The sequence below is a fragment of the Hemiscyllium ocellatum genome, chromosome 8, assembly GCF_020745735.1.
Source record: "Hemiscyllium ocellatum isolate sHemOce1 chromosome 8, sHemOce1.pat.X.cur, whole genome shotgun sequence".
Lineage (NCBI taxonomy): Eukaryota > Metazoa > Chordata > Chondrichthyes > Orectolobiformes > Hemiscylliidae > Hemiscyllium > Hemiscyllium ocellatum.
Genome location: NC_083408.1, coordinates 118,727,200 through 118,744,900, shown reverse-complemented (window position 1 = coordinate 118,744,900; position 17,701 = coordinate 118,727,200). Strand labels below are relative to the sequence as shown.

At 53.0% G+C, this 17,701-nt stretch overlaps 1 protein-coding gene across 1 annotated transcript in view; it reads left to right on the top strand.

The window, feature by feature from the left end:
• LOC132818452 (serine/threonine-protein kinase Nek9) overlaps positions 1-16,919 on the top strand; it is a 68,449-nt gene extending 51,530 nt beyond the window's left edge. Inside the window, exons 17-23 of the mRNA XM_060829536.1 lie at positions 275-445; positions 1,445-1,504; positions 3,105-3,271; positions 4,159-4,320; positions 9,859-10,056; positions 13,196-13,249; positions 13,425-16,919. Coding sequence (XP_060685519.1) covers positions 275-445; positions 1,445-1,504; positions 3,105-3,271; positions 4,159-4,320; positions 9,859-10,056; positions 13,196-13,249; positions 13,425-13,673 — 1,061 coding nt within the window. The 3' untranslated portion in view covers positions 13,674-16,919. The remainder of the gene's footprint in view (positions 1-274; positions 446-1,444; positions 1,505-3,104; positions 3,272-4,158; positions 4,321-9,858; positions 10,057-13,195; positions 13,250-13,424) is intronic.
• Positions 16,920-17,701: the final 782 nt, after the last annotated feature.

The following is a 17,701-nucleotide window of genomic DNA, read 5'->3' as shown; positions in this document are numbered from 1 at the left end:
ATTTGGTTGGGGCCTGTACAAATGTAATCATTTCCTTAATGAACGTTAGATTGTGGTTACAATGCTTGCTGTCAGAGCATGCACCAGTGCTGCCCTTGGGGAGTGAGTTCTCACTCCAGCAGTTTTCAGGCTTTACGTGTTCAAACGGAATGGTTTTCAATGTCCTGTGTGCTCATTATAAAACTTCTGACTTTCACACTCTGAAGAGTTTCAGGACAGTTTTGCTGCTGTGGATTAAGTGAGTAATAACACCACTGTCCATTGTGTTTACCAGATAACCATATCTTTGCCTGGGGAAATGGTGGGAATGGCCGCCTTGGAATGACCGCTACAGAGAAAGGCTTTGGTTCTGAAATTTGCAGTTCTTGGCCTCGGCCTATTTTTGGCTCCCTTCACAAAGTCTCGGATCTGTCTTGCCACGGTTGGCACACTATCCTCATTGCCGGTCAGTAACACATGCCACCTACCGGCTCCTCTTGCTGTTAACCGCTGATAACTGCATGCAGTTCGGGTCTCCTTCCTATCGGAAAGATGTTATGAAACTTGAAAGGGTTCAGAAAAGATTTACAAGGATGTTGCCAGGGTTGGAGGATTTGAGCTATAGGGAGACGCTGAACAGGCTGGAGCTGTTTTCCTTGGAGCATCAGAGGCTGAGGGGTGACCTTATAGAGATTTGTAAAATTATGAGGGGCATGGATAGGATAAATAGACAAAGTCTTTTCCCTGGGGTCGGGGAGTCCAGAATTAGAGGGCATAGGTTTCGGGTGAGAGGGGAAAGATATAAAAGAGACCTAAGGGGCAACGCTTTCACACAGGGTGGTGCGTGTATGGAATGAGCTGCCAGAGGAAGTGGTGGAGGCTGGTACAATTGCTGATTCATTCCTGATGAAGGGCTTATGCCCGAAACGTCGAATTTCCTGTTCCTTGGATGCTGCCTGACCTACTGTGCTTTTCCAGCAACACATTTTCAGTGCTGGTACAATTGCAACATGTAAAAGGCATTTGGGTGAGTAAATAAATAGGAAGGGTTGGAGGGATATGAGCTGGGAGCTGGCAGGTGGGACTGGATTAGTTTGGGGTACCTGGTCAGCATGGATGGGTTGGACCGAAGAGTCTGTTTCCGTACTGTACATCTCTATGACTCTAGAGTTCCTGTACTGAAACGTCACATCTGGAAGGAAGCCAGCCTGAAATAGGATTTGAATCCACAACATTTTGTTGAGAGGGTGCTGTGCTATTGGCTGAGGCACAAATGCTACTGTGATGCTGCTTAAATGAACTCGTAGCACATGCGAGCTGTGACCGAGAAGATGTTGGTTTTCAGTTTAATATCTAGTAGCGTCTGCTCACTGTTCTCTAGTTTCTTCATGGTGACTCGAGACCCTTTGCTTGTTCCTGTCCTATTCAAACTTCAGAAATATAGACTGTGCCTTTGTTATTCCAGAAATTGTGGGTGCATCGAAAACCATTCGCTCGAACAGCAGTGGCCTGTCTATAGGAGCTGGTGAGTGTGACTGAACTATAATCAGCGATCAGGGAGACATCGGTAATCCTGTTGGGGCATGGGAGAAGGTCTCAGGGTCACAGACTTCAAGTCGTGGTCAAAGGAGGTCTGAGGAACAGCAAAGATCTGGAGCTCACTGACGCTGAGGGCTGTGGAAGAAAGGCAGGCAGTTTTATTACAGGAAATTGGATCGAGACAGCAATAGCATGGAGCAGTGGGATAGACTGGGGAGGCAGCTGGAGTTTGAAGTGTGTGTCTCGCTGTAGGCCTCCTGGGGTGAATGTCCTTGAGCAGATGCCTGTGCCACGTTGTGTGAGTACATGGGTTAGGGTGCAATGTCAGTGTATCACAGTGAGCGTTTGTGTGTCACACATGGTAATGCATGTTGGTTTGAGCCTGTGTGTACACGCTTGGGTCTGTGTGCCAGAGTGTGTCACAGTTTACCTGTCTCTGTGTGTGTGTGTGTGTGTGTGGGGGTGTACCCCCCTGTGTCTGTGTGTGTGGGGGGGTGTACCCCCCTGTGTCTGTGTGTGTGGGGGTGTACCCCCTGTGTTTGTGTGTGTGGGGGGGTGTACCCCCTTGTGTCTGTGTGTGTGTGTGTGTGTGTGTGTGTGTGGGGGTGTACCCCCCTGTGTCTGTGTGTGTGTGTGTGTGTGGGGGTGTACCCCCCTGTGTCTGTGTGTGTGGGGGGGTGTACCCCCCTGTGTCTGTGTGTGTGTGTGGGGGGGTGTACCCCCCTGTGTCTGTGTATGTGTGGGGGGGGGGGTGTACCCCCCTGTGTCTGTGTGTGTGGGGGGGTGTACCCCCCTGTGTCTGTGTGTGTGGGGGGGTGTACCCCCCTGTGTCTGTGTGTGGGGGGGGGTGTACCCCCTGTGTCTGTGTGTGTCGGGGGGTGTACCCCCCTGTGTCTGTGTGTGTGGGGGGGTGTACCCCCCTGTGTCTGTGTGTGTGGGGGTGTACCCCCCTGTGTCTGTGTGTGTGTGGGGGTGTACCCCCCTGTGTCTGTGTGTGTGTCGGGTGTGCCCATCCGTGTGTCCTTGTGTGTCCTGGTGTTCATGTGTGGCGTGTGGGTGATAGTGTATTGCTTTTGTGTATCTCTGTGTGAAGCTGCTGCACTGGTCAGGCTGTGAGCTAGCGTGTGTGTAGCATGCCATTGATGAGCTCATGGGTGTGTGTTCTTGGGTGTGTGCGCGTGTTGTGGTTGTGTATGGCTGTCACAGTGAGAGTGTGGGTATGTAAGTCAGGATCTGTGTGTTCCTGAGCGGATGTGTGTTCGTTTCAGTGTTCACATGTCCCAGTTTGGATATGTGCTTATCCTGAGGTGGGAAGATGTTTGTTTGCAGAGAATCTGAGGGATTGGATGGGTCTCACAGTGTGAGGAAATCTCTTGTTGAAAGCCCTGGCTGTGGGTGAGAGTCCTAAAGCTGAGTCCCTCCAGCCAGATCTAGTTGTGTGTGTGTCTGTGTTTGCTTGTCTGTCCATGTCTGTGCGTGTTCAAGGCTGATGTTGATACCAATACCAGTGTATTTGCTTCTGGCTGTTTGCTGTTGGCTACACAGCACACCAGATCCTTGTATCTGACCCTGCTGATATCATCCAGTTCCACAGGGCTCAACACTTGAGGATGACTTCAGGAATGAACAGGAGGATGATGGGCAAAACGGGATGAAAAGAACAGCAGAGGACAGGCGAGGAATTGGAATGTTCAACCCCCTCAAGTCTACAAGTAATCTGACTGAGAGCTCCTGTCCCGAGTGGCTCTTACAGGTGAGTGGTGACAGGAGTCAAAGTCTGGGCCCGGGAAAGGGAGGGCAGGCTTCATGCTGGCTCTGTGCTGAACCGGGTCAGCTGAGCAGCAGGTAAGCCCTTAGGGTTTTGGGTTATACTCGGGAACACTGAACACTTTCCTGTTGTGGGGAATTGGAGGGAAATGCACCACTGGTTGAATAATCTCAGCCAGCTGCTTACAGCTGAGCAACAATTAATCAGAGCAATTATAGACAGAGGAAAGGTCACTCTTGCAACAAACCCATGAGTCCTATCAGAAAGAAATGGGAAGGGGGTTTGTATTATTGGAGTGGCTCTCACACACTCTCTCTCTTCAATTCCAGGGCCAATCTAACTGGGTGCTGTGGGGACAGTATGAGTCTGTGTGGGTGATACCTTTTTAAAAATTGTTCATGGGATTTGGTCGTCACTGGGCCAGAATGTATTGCCCATCCCTAATTACCCAGAGGACAGTTGAGTCAACCACATTGCTGTGGGTCTGGAGTCACATATAGACCAGACCGGGTAAAGATGGCAGTTTCCTTCCTTAAAGGGCATTACTGAACCAGATGGGTTTTTCCGATAATCAACAATCAACAATAAATTCATGGTCATCAGTGGACTCTTAATTCGAGATTTCTATTGAATCCGCATTCCACCATGTACCCTGGCAGGTCCCTTTAAACCTGCCCTCCCCTCAGTGAGTGGTAGGGCAGAGAGTCTTGTACCAAAACCCCTGTTGGCTGACTGTGTGTGTGTGTGTGTGTGTGTCAGGGGGGTGTATATGTGTTACTGCAGTGAGTGAGGTGTCAGAGAGTGAGTGGGCACCCAGATGCTTCCTGAACTCTTCCAGCTGAATTAATGGCTATGTCCTTTTGGTTTTCCAGGAGTTAGAAAATGCTGAGTTTATCCCAATTCCAGCAAGTCCTAGAGACACAGCCAAGCTGCTAACATATTCCTGTCAAGAAACTCTTCCATATGAGAAGCTGAAAGAAATGACGACTGCAGGAAATCTGCCAGGTGAATCAGACAAAAGCAAGCTTCCTGTGGTAAGTAACCAATCATTAACCCGACACTGTCCTCCGAGAGTCTGCTCAGTTCACACACGGTAAACAGCTTGCTGTGTGCCAGAGTTCCATTGATCAGTGAGTGTTCATGAAACCAAGCATCTTCCACATCTCCACTATTTGGAATATCAAAACACAGCTAACTTCTGCACAATTGGCTGAGGCTGGAATATTAGCCAGCACTTTTCTCCATTTGCAGCACGTCACTGCAAAGGTCTCCCATGATTGAGTGGGGAATTATTTGACGTGTTCGGGGAAGCTGTGAGGTTACTGATATCCACCGGCTGCCTGCCAGCTCCTCCTGAAACGAGCAGGTGTATATGCAGAAGGTTTATTCGGGAATACATCGAGGAACTGGATTGGGAATGTGAAGAGATGAACTGTGGCACTGGATGGAGTGTACCCACCCGTTCAAACAGGTCCTGCCTGGCTTATGGTTAAACCTACAGACTGTGCAGTTACTTTACCAGCTGTGTGGATTCCATCAAACTGGGCTGGAAGTGTGTCATCCTCAGTCTGAGGGGAGACAGAATATTTTCAAGGACTATCTCAGGTTTCATGCAGTGGAAACTCCGACCCACCACTGCAGTGCCATGAGTGAATTTACAGTGTTGTCTTAAAGTTGCAGCTAATAAAAACACTGAAAGAAACAGGATCAGAGTGTGGTGCTGGAAAGGCACATCCGGTCAGGCAGCATGCCAGGAGCAGGAGAACTGAGGTTTCAGGCATACACTCTTCATCAGGAAATGTTGATTCTCCTGCTCCTTGGACGCTGCCTGACTGGTTGTGCTTTTCCAGCCCGCACGTTTCAGCTCTGACCTCCAGCATCCACAGTGCTCACTTTCTCCTGAAAGAAGCGGGAGCCCGTCACCGCGGGAGCCCGTCACCGCGGGAGCACGTCACCACGGGAGCCCGTCACCGCGGGAGCAGGTCACCGCGGGAGCCCATCACCGCGGGAGCACGTCACCGCGGGAGCCCGTCGCCGCGGGAGCACCTCACCGCGGGAGCAGGTCACCGCGGGAGCAGGTCACCGCGGGAGCAGGTCACCGCGGGAGCAGGTCACCGCGGGAGCAGGTCACCGCGGGAGCCGGTCACCGCGGGAGGCGGTCACCGCGGGAGCAGGTCACCGCGGGAGCAGGTCACCGCGGGAGCAGGTCACCGCGGGAGCAGGTCACCGCGGGAGCCCGTCACCGCGGGAGCCCGTCACCGCGGGAGCAGGTCACCGCGGGAGCAGGTCACCACGGGAGCCCGTCACCGTGGGAGCAGGTCACCGCGGGAGCAGGTCACCGCGGGAGCAGGTCACCGCGGGAGCCCGTCACCGCGGGAGCCCCTCACCGCGGGAGCACCTCACCGCGGGAGCAGGTCACCACGGGAGCCCGTCACCGTGGGAGCAGGTCACCGCGGGAGCCCGTCACCGCGGGAGCCCGTCACCGCGGGAGCCCGTCACCGCGGGAGCAGGTCACCGCGGGAGCCCGTCACCGCGGGAGCAGGTCACCGCGGGAGCCCGTCACCGCGGGAGCCCGTCACCGCGGGAGCCCGTCACCGCGGGAGCAGGTCACCGCGGGAGCAGGTCACCGCGGGAGCCCGTCACCGCGGGAGCCCGTCACCGCGGGAGCCCGTCACCGCGGGAGCAGGTCACCGTGGGAGCCCGTCACCGCGGGAGCAGGTCACCGCGGGAGCCCGTCACCGCGGGAGCCCGTCACCGCGGGAGCCCGTCACCGCGGGAGCAGGTCACCGCGGGAGCAGGTCACCGCGGGAGCAGGTCACCGCGGGAGCCCGTCACCGCGGGAGCAGGTCACCGCGGGAGCCCGTCACCGCGGGAGCAGGTCACCGCGGGAGCCGGTCACCGCGGGAGCAGGTCACCGCGGGAGCCCGTCACCGCGGGAGCAGGTCACCGCGGGAGCCCGTCACCGCGGGAGCAGGTCACCGCGGGAGCCCGTCACCGCGGGAGCAGGTCACCGCGGGAGCCCGTCACCGCGGGAGCAGGTCACCGCGGGAGCAGGTCACCGCGGGAGCCGGTCACCGCGGGAGCCGGTCACCGCGGGAGCCGGTCACCGCGGGAGCCCGTCGCCACGGGAGCCCGTCGCCGCGGGAGCCCGTCACCGCGGGAGCAGGTCACCGCGGGAGCCCGTCACCGCGGGAGCCCGTCACCGCGGGAGCACCTCACCGCGGGAGCAGGTCGCCGCGGGAGCAGGTCGCCGCGGGAGCCGGTCGCCGCGGGAGCCGGTCACCGCGGGAGCCGGTCACCGCGGGAGCCGGTCACCGCGGGAGCCGGTCACCGCGGGAGCCGGTCACCGCGGGAGCCCATCACTGCGGGAGCACGGCGATCACACTGGGTCAGGCAGCGTCCATGGAGAGAGAGCAGGCTAATGTTTTGAATATAGATGATTCTTCATCCGAGAGAATGATGGGGTTATCCCGACTCCAGATGTGACCGTGCCCACCCTCCCCGGGCGCTGCCTGACCCGCTGTGACTGCCAGCACTTGTGTTTTCTGTTTGTCACTGAGATTAGCAGGATCGTTTATCCCTGTGTCTGGTTAACATTAAACTTGTCCTCTCCCTGTCCCCCCCCCCCCCTCCCTGTCCCCTCCCTCTCCCTGTCCCACCCCCCCTCCCTGTCCCCTCCCTCTCCCTGTCCCACCCCCCCTCCCTGTCCCACCCCCTCCTCCCTGTCCCACCCCCTCCTCCCTGTCCCACCCCCTCCTCCCTGTCCCACCCCCTCCTCCCTGTCCCACCCCCTCCTCCCTGTCCGCCCCCCTCTCTCCCTGTCCTCCCCTGCTGGAATCAACCCCCTGGCTTTGCTTTATTTGAACACCACCTTGCTCTGCCTGGCACCACTGGCACCTCACCAACTCTATCCCTTTCTCCCTCACACTGTCCTGCTACTACTCTGCCCCCCGCTCTCTCTCTCTGCCTCCCGCTTGCGCTCTCTGCCCCCCGCTCTCTCTCTCTGCCCCCCCGCTCTCTCTCTCTGCCCCCCGCTCGCTCTCTCTGCCCCCCGCTCTCTCTCTCTGCCCCCCGCTCTCTCTCTCTGCCTCCCGCTTGCGCTCTCTGCCCCCCGCTCTCTCTCTCTGCCCCCCCCGCTCTCTCTCTCTGCCCCCCGCTCGCTCTCTCTGCCCCCCGCTCTCTCTCTCTGCCCCCCGCTCTCTCTCTCTGCCCCCCGCTCTCTCTCTCTGCCCCCCGCTCTCTCTCTCTGCCCCCCGCTCTCTCTCTCTGCCCCCCGCTCTCTCTCTCTGCCCCCCGCTCTCTCTCTCTGCCCCCCGCTCTCTCTCTGCCCCCCCGCTCGCTCTCTCTGCCCCCCCGCTCTCTCTCTCTGCCCCCCCGCTCTCTCTCTCTGCCCCCCGCTCTCTCTCTCTGCCCCCCCGCTCTCTCTCTGCCCCCCCGCTCTCTCTCTGCCCCCCCGCTCTCTCTCTGCCCCCCCGCTCTCTCTCTGCCCCCCCGCTCTCTCTCTGCCCCCCGCTCTCTCTCTGCCCCCCGCTCTCTCTCTGCCCCCCCGCTCTCTCTCTGCCCCCCGCTCTCTCTCTGCCCCCCGCTCTCTCTCTGCCCCCCCGCTCTCTCTCTGCCCCCCGCTCTCTCTCTCTGCCTCCCGCTTGCGCTCTCTGCCTCCCGCTCTCTCTCTCTGCCCCCCGCTCGCTCTCTCTGCCCCCCCGCTCTCTCTCTCTGCCCCCCGCTCGCTCTCTCTGCCCCCCCGCTCTCTCTCTCTGCCCCCCCGCTCTCTCTCTGTCCCCCGCTCTCTCTCTGCCCCCCCGCTCTCTCTCTGCCCCCCCGCTCTCTCTCTGCCCCCCCGCTCTCTCTCTGCCCCCCGCTCTCTCTCTGCCCCCCCCGCTCTCTCTCTGCCCCCCCGCTCTCTCTCTGCCCCCCGCTCTCTCTCTGCCCCCCCGCTCTCTCTCTGCCCCCCGCTCTCTCTCTCTGCCCCCCACTCTCTCTCTGCCCCCCGCTCGCTCTCTCTGCCCCCCGCGCGCTCTCTCTGCCCCCCGCTCGCTCTCTCTGCCCCCCGCTCGCTCTCGCTCTCTCTGCCCCCCGCTCGCTCTCTCTGCCCCCCGCTCGCGCTCTCTGCCCCCCGCTCGCTCTCTCTGCCCCCCGCTCGCTCTCTCTGCCCCCCGCTCGCGCTCTCTGCCCGGCGCTCTCTCTCTCTGCCCCCCGCTCGCGCTCTCTGCCCGGCGCTCTCTCTCTCTGCCCGGCGCTCTCTTTCTCTCTGCTCCGCTCTCTCTCCTTCTCTCTGCCCCATTTTGTCTCCTTCACTCTTCCCGCTCTCCCTCCTCCTCTCTGCCCGGCTCTCTCTCCTCCTCTCTCTCTCCTCGTCTTTCTCTCCTCCTCTTTCTCTCCTCCTCTCTGCCCCGTGCGCTCTCCTCCTCTCTGCCCCGCGCGCTCTCCTCCTCTCTGCCCCGCGCGCTCTCCTCCTCTCTGCCCCGCGCGCTCTCCTCCTCTCTGCCCCGCGCGCTCTCCTCCTCTCTGCCCCGCGCGCTCTCCTCCTCTCTGCCCCGCGCGCTCTCCTCCTCTCTCCCGCTCTCTCTCCTTCTCTCTGCCCCGCGCGCTCTCCTCCTCTCTGCCCCGCGCGCTCTCCTCCTCTCTCCCGCTCTCTCTCCTTCTCTCTGCCCCGCGCGCTCTCCTCCTCTCTGCCCCGCGCGCTCTCCTCCTCTCTCCCGCTCTCTCTCCTTCTCTCTGCCCCGCGCGCTCTCCTCCTCTCTGCCCCGCGCGCTCTCCTCCTCTCTCCCGTGCTCTCTGCCCTCCTCTCTCTCCGGCCCGCTCTCTCTGCCCCTGCTCTCTCTCCTCCTCTCTTCCCTCGTTCTCTCTCCTTCTCTCCGCCCCGCTCTCTCTCCTCTCTGCCCCGCGCGCTCTCCTCCTCTCTGCCCCGCGCGCTCTCCTCCTTTCTGCCCTGCGCGCTCTCCTCCCCTCTCCCGCTCTCTCCTCCTCTCTCTGCCCCGCGCTCTCTCCTCCTCTCCGCCCCGCGCTCTCTCCTTCTCTCTGCCCTGCGCGCTCTCCTCCCCTCTCCCGCTCTCTCCTCCTCTCTCTGCCCTGCGCTCTCTCCTCCTCTCCGCCCCGCGCTCTCTCCTTCTCTCTGCCCCGCGCGCTCTCCTCCTCTCTGCCCCGCGCGCTCTCCTTCTCTCTGCCCCGCGCTCTCTCCTTCTCTCTGCCCCGCGCGCTCTCCTCCTCTCTGCCCCGCGCGCTCTCCTCCTCTCTGCCCCGCGCGCTCTCCTCCTCTCTGCCCCGCGCGCTCTCCTCCTTTCTGCCCTGCGCGCTCTCCTCCCCTCTCCCGCTCTCTCCTCCTCTCTCTGCCCCGTGCGCTCTCCTTCCCTCTTCCCCCATTCTCTCTCCTCTCTGCCCCGCGCACTCTCCTTCTCTCTGCCCCGCTTTCTCCTCTGTCTTTTGTGCTCCGGCCTCTCCCGCTCTGCCTGCTTGCTCTCCCTTCCTCTCTGCCTCGCCTTCTCTCTCTACCTCCATCACTTTCTCTGTCTCTCTCCCACTCTCCCCCCGGCCCCTCCTGCTCTGCCCCACTCTCTCTTGCCATCCCTCTTTAGGCAAGAAGTCCTGTTTCAGAGGCTTGTTCCCCCTGTGTGACCCCCCCCTGCCTGTGTAAGGACCTGGAGGGTGAGTTGGGGAGTGTGCAGCAGATGCTGAAGCAGTGTTTCAGTCAACAACAAAGTGAACAGCGAGAGCGGGAGAAACTTTGTGCTGAGATCCAGAGACTGAGCAAGGAAGTTGAAGCAGTGTTTCAGGTAAGGGGCTTGTAAGTGCAGAATTGATTTATATTGACAATTTGAAAATAAATGTAGCAAGTATGAAAATAAAGATGTTCACCCCTCTTAGTAAGCTAAAGCTTCAAGTCTGTCACCGTCCCGACTTGGAAATAAATTGCTGTTGCTTCACTGTCGCTGGCTTAAACTCCTGGAACTGGCTTCCGAAGAGCATTGTGGGTATTCCTGTAATACAGGATCTGAAGTGGTTCAAGAAGGCAGCTCAACATTGTCTGTTTCTAAGACATTAATGGATAAGGATATGACCGGTCCTCTGGGGGAAGTGCTAATTCTGGGGGAAGTGCTAATTCTGAAATGTGGGAGTCTTTTAAAGGCCAGTTGATCAGAGTTTAGCACTAGCATGTTCCTGTGAGGATGAAAAATAAGGATGGTAAGATTTGGGAATGCTGAATGACAAGAGATATTGAAAATTTAGTCAAAAACTAAAAGAAAGCATGTGTAAGAATTAGGAAGCTAAAATCAGACAAGGCCTTTAAGGATTGTAAAGAGAACAGAAAACAACAAGGAATTACAAGGGCTAAAAGGGGCTATGAAATGTCCTTGGCAATTAGGATAAAGGAGAATCCCAAGGCATTTTATACATTTATTAAGAGCAAGAGGGTAGCTCGGGAAAGGGTAGGTCCAATCCAGGAGAAAGGAGGGAATTTATATGTAAGGTCCGAGGAAGTGATTGAGATTCTTAATGAGTAGTTTGCATCGATATTCATCAAGGAGAAGGATGTGATGATAGAAGATTATTCTGTGGCATGTGTCTTGAAAAACATTAAGTTAGGTACCCCCCAGGATCTGAATCCCAGGATACTGAAGGAGGCAAGGGAGGAGATTACTGGGGCCTTGACAGAGATCTTTATATCCTCTTTAGCCACAGGCAAGATCCCTGTGTGTGTGTGTGTGTTGGGGGGGTAGGGGTGCAGATCGCCCTTGTGCGGAAGTGACAAAGGTGGTTGAGGAGGGTAGTGGGTGAGGTGGTACAAAAGGCATGTGGCATTGCTTACCTTCATTGGTCAGGACATTGAGTGTAAATGTTAGCAATCATCTTGCAGCTGTACAAGGCTTTAGTTAGACCACATTTGGAGTATTGTGTGCAGTTCTGGTCTCTACACTATAGGAAGGATGTGGAGGTTTGGAGAGGGTGCGGAAAGGATTTCCCAGGATGTTGCCTGGATTGGAGTGTATTAGCTATAAGGAGAGGGAGAAGTTGGAAAAACTTGGATTGTTTTTGTTAGAGTGTTGGAGGCCGAGGTGTGTGACCTTATAGAAGTTCATAAAATGATGAGAGGCATGAATCATTGGAGTCTCTTTCCCAGGGTTAGAAATGTCAAATACCAGGAGACATAGGTTTAAGGTGAGAGGGGGAAAGTTTAAAGGAGATGTGTGAGGAAGGTATTTTACACAGAGAATGATGGTTACCTGGAACACACTGCCAGGGGAGGTGGTAGAAGCAGACATGGGAGCTGTGTTTAAGAAGCATTTAGACAGACACATGTACAGTGAGGGAGTAGAGAGATATGGACCGTGTGCAGGCAGATGGGATTAGTTTAGAATGGCATCATGTTTGGCACAGACTTGGTGGGCCGAAGGGCCTGTTCCTGTGCTATAATGTTCTATATTCTCTGTATTCAAGGGAAGCCAACAAATGCTGGTCCCGCCCGTGATACCGACATTCCATGAATGAATAAAAACAAACGCACAGGAGGCAGGTGCACACCCTCAAGGCAAAGAGACCGTGAATCCAAAGTCAATGTCAGAAAAATCCATCTGATTCACTAATGTCCTTTAGAGAAGAAAACTGATATCCTCATCTGATCGGGACTACATGGGCTCCAGACTCTGAGCAATGTGGTTGACTCCAGCATGGGCCATAAATGCTGGCCTAGCCAGCAACACCCCCATCTTGTGAACAAATTTTTAAAAAATTATTTTTCCTTGTACTTTTAAAGATTAGCTTGAAGAAAATACTCTCTGGATAAGGTTAATTATTCTTGAAGACAAACAGTATCAGGCGTAGAATGTCGTGAAGTCTGTCAGTCCGGTGCTGTTGCAAATGTGGTCAGGTCACTAATCTTGCGTGGTTATGTCTGGAATCTTAGCAGTCACAGCTTGCTCAGGAAATAGAGAGGCTGTTGGGAAGTTCTTTCATTCTCTCTGCCTGAGGAGAAAAATAAGATTTCATCCTGATCTCACAACCCAGGTTTCAGAAATGAGATTAGATTAGATTAGATTCCCTACAGCGTGGAAACAGGCCCTTTGGCCCAACCAGTCCACACCGACCCTCCGAAGAGTAACCCACCCAAACCCATTTCCCTCTGACTGATGCACCTAACGCTACGGGCAATTTCCCATGGCCAATTCACCTGACCTGCACATCTTTGGACTGTGGGAGGAAATCAGAGCACCCGGAGGAAACCCACGCAGACACGGGGAGAATGTGCAAACTCCACACAGACAGTCACCCGAGGCTGGAATCAAACCTAGGACCCTGGTGCTGTGAGACAGCAGTGCTAACCACTGAGCCACCGTGCTGCCCCACAAATACAAACACAAACTCTAATCCTGCAAATATTCAAACCTAACAGCCAAAAAACCCAGTCATAAAAATGTCATGTGTTTTCCCTGAAGTGCGTTTCAGCAACTGACACGAGCCTTTGTCGGGAACTTTGTGGTTTCCAAGAAATTCCCTCTTTTAAAATAAAAAATCCTATGTGTATTTTCATTACCCTTTTAATAAAACACGATCCAGGTGTCTGCATAATGCTCAAACTCAGCTCCACAATAATTATTAAACATGAATCTTCATGCTGAAGAGATTAGCTATTGCTAAACACAGCTATCCTCATATGCAGCATCTTAAATCTAACAGACTTACATCAGACTTAACTGGAAGTACATTTCTGAACTATCAGGTGACTCAGGTGTCTCCCTGAATCTCAAAGGGCCCTGAGGGGGTGTTTACTGGGATGTGGAAGGATTCCCTATTGCTCGAGGAATTCACAAGGGGCCAGTTGTGAGAGGGAATGTTCCTCAGGCAGCGAGAGGGATCAGAATGTTAACCTGTTCTGTGTTCCTCACTGAAATCTCTTCCTTGTGCTTTTCTAAACAGTTACAAGAAAACCTCACAAAGAAACAGAAAACTATTGACCATCTGGAAAAGCAGGTCAGTGTTGCCATGGTTAATGTGGCTGTGGTATCAGGGTCATTGCACCTGTGTGTTGGTGGAGTACTCCCTATTTGCACCTTCCCTGGATAATTTTCTGCACGTACCCGTTTGCATTCCCCTGCTGCTGAGTTTTCTGATCTCCTGATAAAACCGTGTCATGTTTGGTCCACAGTTGCAACTTCAGCTGGAGGAGAATCACAGGCTGTGGTCTGCCATTGAAGAGTTGAAAACCCGAAGATTGGACAGTGATGGGAAAGAGATGTCAGATTCGGCCATTCTGAGGGTGAATCCCACAGTTATTTCTGCATCTGGTCTGCAATCTGCAAGTTCAGACAAGGACTCAAAGCTGGGAGCAGATTCCAGTTTGGACACTAGTCCTACAGCCACCTCTCCTTCTGGTACTTTCTGTCAGATTGAGTAGAGTTTGAATGGCTGTGCCATTGAGCACTCACAGCTTTCATCCACTCCCCCTGGGCTCCATTTAACTGGAAAACTGGCATGAGCCTTTTGCACCTGCCAGTGTCAGGGAACTTGTGCTGTGTTCCTGCCCCACGCAGAAACTACAGAAAGCATTGGGTAAATTATAGGAATGGTGTTACTTCAAGGTAACAGTGCTCTGAGGATTGAAGTATTTAACACCCATTGGTTGAAGCAGTTTGACAGTGTGATTATATACGTTGGTATTGAGAGAAACCAGCAGGGCTGTTGAAACACATTTGCCTGTTTACTCCAAGTTGCGTACAAGGTGAGATTGCTTAAGTGTATATCTTTGTAAGAAATGGTCCATGCCCATTTGATTTTAGATGCTGGGAATGGATCAGTTTGTAACTTCCAGTGCCTTAAAGTAGTAGAATTTAGCCCAGTCCACGATACGATTTAGTGCCTTATATCCAAACAGTGTTTATGAACATTTTGCACAGAAGTCATATCTACAGAGCCTTTGAGTGTAACAATGATGAGAGTGAATGCCTCACAGTAACCCCACCGTGAACTCTCCGGATCTCTTCATTAACTGCAGGGCAGAGGTAGGAAAGGGTCGTGTGTCTCAGCTGCAGGTTCTGAGGCAGGAGTTGTATTTACTGAGCTGCAAGAAGAAAGAACAAAGCATAAGGCCTAATATAAAGAGAAGCTTGTGGAGAGTTTCAGCAATGCAGTTGAATTGTGGAATGGAAGGGTCGATGTTTAAGATATGCTGGGTGTGTCCCTGGCACTGACTGGCATCCCACCTCAATCCGTGTTACTGGGTTAGTTTTCCCCAGTGCAGAGGGGATTTGCTGAGTGGAGAGGGAATACTGGCAGAGCACCACTGCCTGAAATGTATCGAGTAGAAATCCTCTCTCCATGGAGATCTCGCACAGACCAGGTTGATTTCACTCCTGAATATGTAGACTCATGGGATCTAGAAAACTGTCAAGATTAGAGTGTTGCTGTAAATGCACAGCAGGTCAGGCAGCATCCGAGGAGCAGGAAAGTCAACGTTTCGGGCAGGAGCCCTTCATCAGGAATCTGAAGGATCGAGGAAACAGTTGAAGTGAATTTCTTGGATTTGATACTAAGTCAGCAGGCAGGCAGTATCCATGGAGCAGAGTTATCATTTCATATCCAATATGACCCTGTACCATATTGAACTTGAAGGATTAACTCTGCTTTCTGTTTTCAGAGATACTGCCAGTCTTGCTGAGTTTCCCTAGCAATTTCTGGTTTTGTTGGTTTGTTTCAAGTCTCCAGCATCCATGATTCTTTATTTTACTCCGGGATTTGAAGTTGCTGTGTATTGGAGCTTCCTGGTGCCATGATCCAGGGTTTGAGTCAAGTTCTAGGATTCTAATAGAGCCATATCCTTATATAACCTCCAGCTGTATACACATGCCTAAACGGACATTGGTGGGCATGCTGGATTAGAATCACCATTATGGGTTCTTAGGTTCAGCAGCGAATTACAAGTTAGATATTGATGAGTCTGTAAGAAGAACAAATAGAAAAGGTTTGATGTATTGGAATTCTGTATGTTGGCAGTGAGTGGGAGGACGTTTGCAGCATTGGGAGTGAATGAGAGGCAGTTTCATGTATTTGGAGTGAGTGGGAAGAGGTTTGGTTCTTGGGGAGTGAGTGGGAAGAGGTTTGGTTCATGGGGAGTGAATGGGAAGAGATTTGGTTCATGGGGAGTGAGTGGGAAGAGATTTGGTTCATGGGGAGTGAGTGGGAAGAGGTTTGGTTCTTGGGGAGTGAATGGGAAGAGGTTTGGTTCATGGGGAGTGAGTGGGAAGAGGTTTGGTTCTTGGGGAGTGAATGGGAAGAGGTTTGGTTCATGGGGAGTGAGTGGGAAGAGATTTGGTTCATGGGGAGTGAGTGGGAAGAGATTTGGTTCATGGGGAGTGAGTGGGAAGAGGTTTGGTTCTTGGGGAGTGAATGGGAAGAGGTTTGGTTCATGGGGAGTGAGTGGGAAGAGGTTTGGTTCTTGGGGAGTGAATGGGAAGAGGTTTGGTTCTTGGGGAGTGAATGGGAAGAGGTTTGGTTCTTGGGGAGTGAATGGGAAGAGATTTGGTTCATGGGGAGTGCATGGGAAGAGGTTTGGTTCATGGGGAGTGAATGGGAAGAGGTTTGGTTCATGGGGAGTGCATGGGAAGAGGTTTGGTTCATGGGGAGTGAGTGGGAAAAGGTTTGGTTCATGGGGAGTGAATGGGAAGAGATTTGGTTCATCGAGAGTGAGTGGGAAGAGGTTTGGTTCATGGGGAGTGAATGGGAAAAGGTTTGATTCAGTGGGAATTCTATCATTTGAACGAGGTTTGCATTCAGTGATTTCCAATGTGTATCGGTTATTAGTTGGTCTGTGGTGTAATCTGTAATCCAGATTAATTGCGAGATTTCAGAGCTTTACTTCAGGTCAACTCCCTGTTCACTCTGTTCCCAGGGATTGAGTGTGAGCATACTGTGTTCAAGAGATTATATTTTCCCTGATGAATGAATATGCTGTCAGGACTGTGAGATTGAGGGAAAGCTGAGCAGGAAGTGTTAGGGCTGTGCAAGCGATGCTGGAACAGTAGGGATGGAGGTAATATTTAGGAGAGGATAGGTATGAGTTGGAAGGGGAAGTGTTCAGGGATTTTACAAGTTAGAGGTATCGACTGCGCAGTGGGTGTTTTGGGGACCATGCAGGAGTTATTGAGGGTTAATGAGGGAGGATCATTTTTGAGAGTGGGGTTTGGGGGTGGTTTAGGGCTGATCTGGAGTATATTTATGATGAGATGTGTTTGAAACCTGATTTCTGTTTCTGAGGGGTTTTGGTCACATACCCTTGGTTATGAATTGTCTTTGACCCTCAAAGTACCTGAGCCCTGAATTCTCTCAGGCAATCAGTTTAATTTTTTGTAACTCAGCTCTTTATGCATTTTTCAGCTCCGCAATAGTGCTTCCCACAGGATTCCCTGCAAAAAGCATCCTGGGTGTGGCTTATTATTTGAATTGCAATGTTTATGAAGTTACTTACACTTTCCCCCTGTGTTTTACATTAGCTCAGCTCCTCTCTGCTTCTGTTTATTGCTTCTGACCACAACAGATCTGGTTTACAAAGTCTCTAAACGCTAAATCATGTCTGAAAACACTAATTTTATATGCTTAAAATCATTTAGAATAAAGGTGTAATCACAATAAAGTACTTTGGATCTTGCCCTGTCTTGTGTTCCATATTGCTGCAGGCACAATGTTGCATGTCGAAGCTGAATGCCTATTTGGAGTGAGTGCAGGGCAGGGTGGACGGAATAGAGCACAAGGCAAATGGAGGGACAAGCAGAGCCAGCAACAGGCCATTTAAGATGGCAGAATTGAGCATTCAGTTTGAGAATGAGAAACCTGGGTCAGAATCATGTGTGCCAAACGTAAGCAAGGGTAATTACAAAGGAATGAAGACAGCATTGGACTGGAAATCGAGATTAGTAGGAAAGATGGTTGAGGAACAATGGCAGACTTGTAAGAAAATAGTTCATGACTCACAAGGAAGACATTCTAGTGAGGAAGGAGGATTCTGGAAAGGGGATAAGCCATACCTGATTAACCAGGGAGGTTAAGGAGAGCATCAGATTGGAAGAAACAACATACAGTGTGGCAAAGATTAATGGTAAACAAGAGGATTGGACAAGTTTTTAAAATTATCAAATTATGGTCACAAAATAATGGAGGAAGACAATCAACATTTAGAATAAACTCTGAAGTAATATCAAAACAGAAAGTAAGAACTTCTTTGAACATATAAAAACGAAGACAGACACCAAAGTGAACACAACCCCCTAAGAGAATGAGTTTACAACAAGTTTTAGATAATCTTTCAGGAGAGAAGCATCAAAGAAACAGCTGGAGACACTGGATATTGTAAAGGCTATGGGCCCTGACATCATTCCAGCAACAGTACTTGTGCTGCAAAACCTGCCCGTCTCCAAGCCAAACTGTTACATA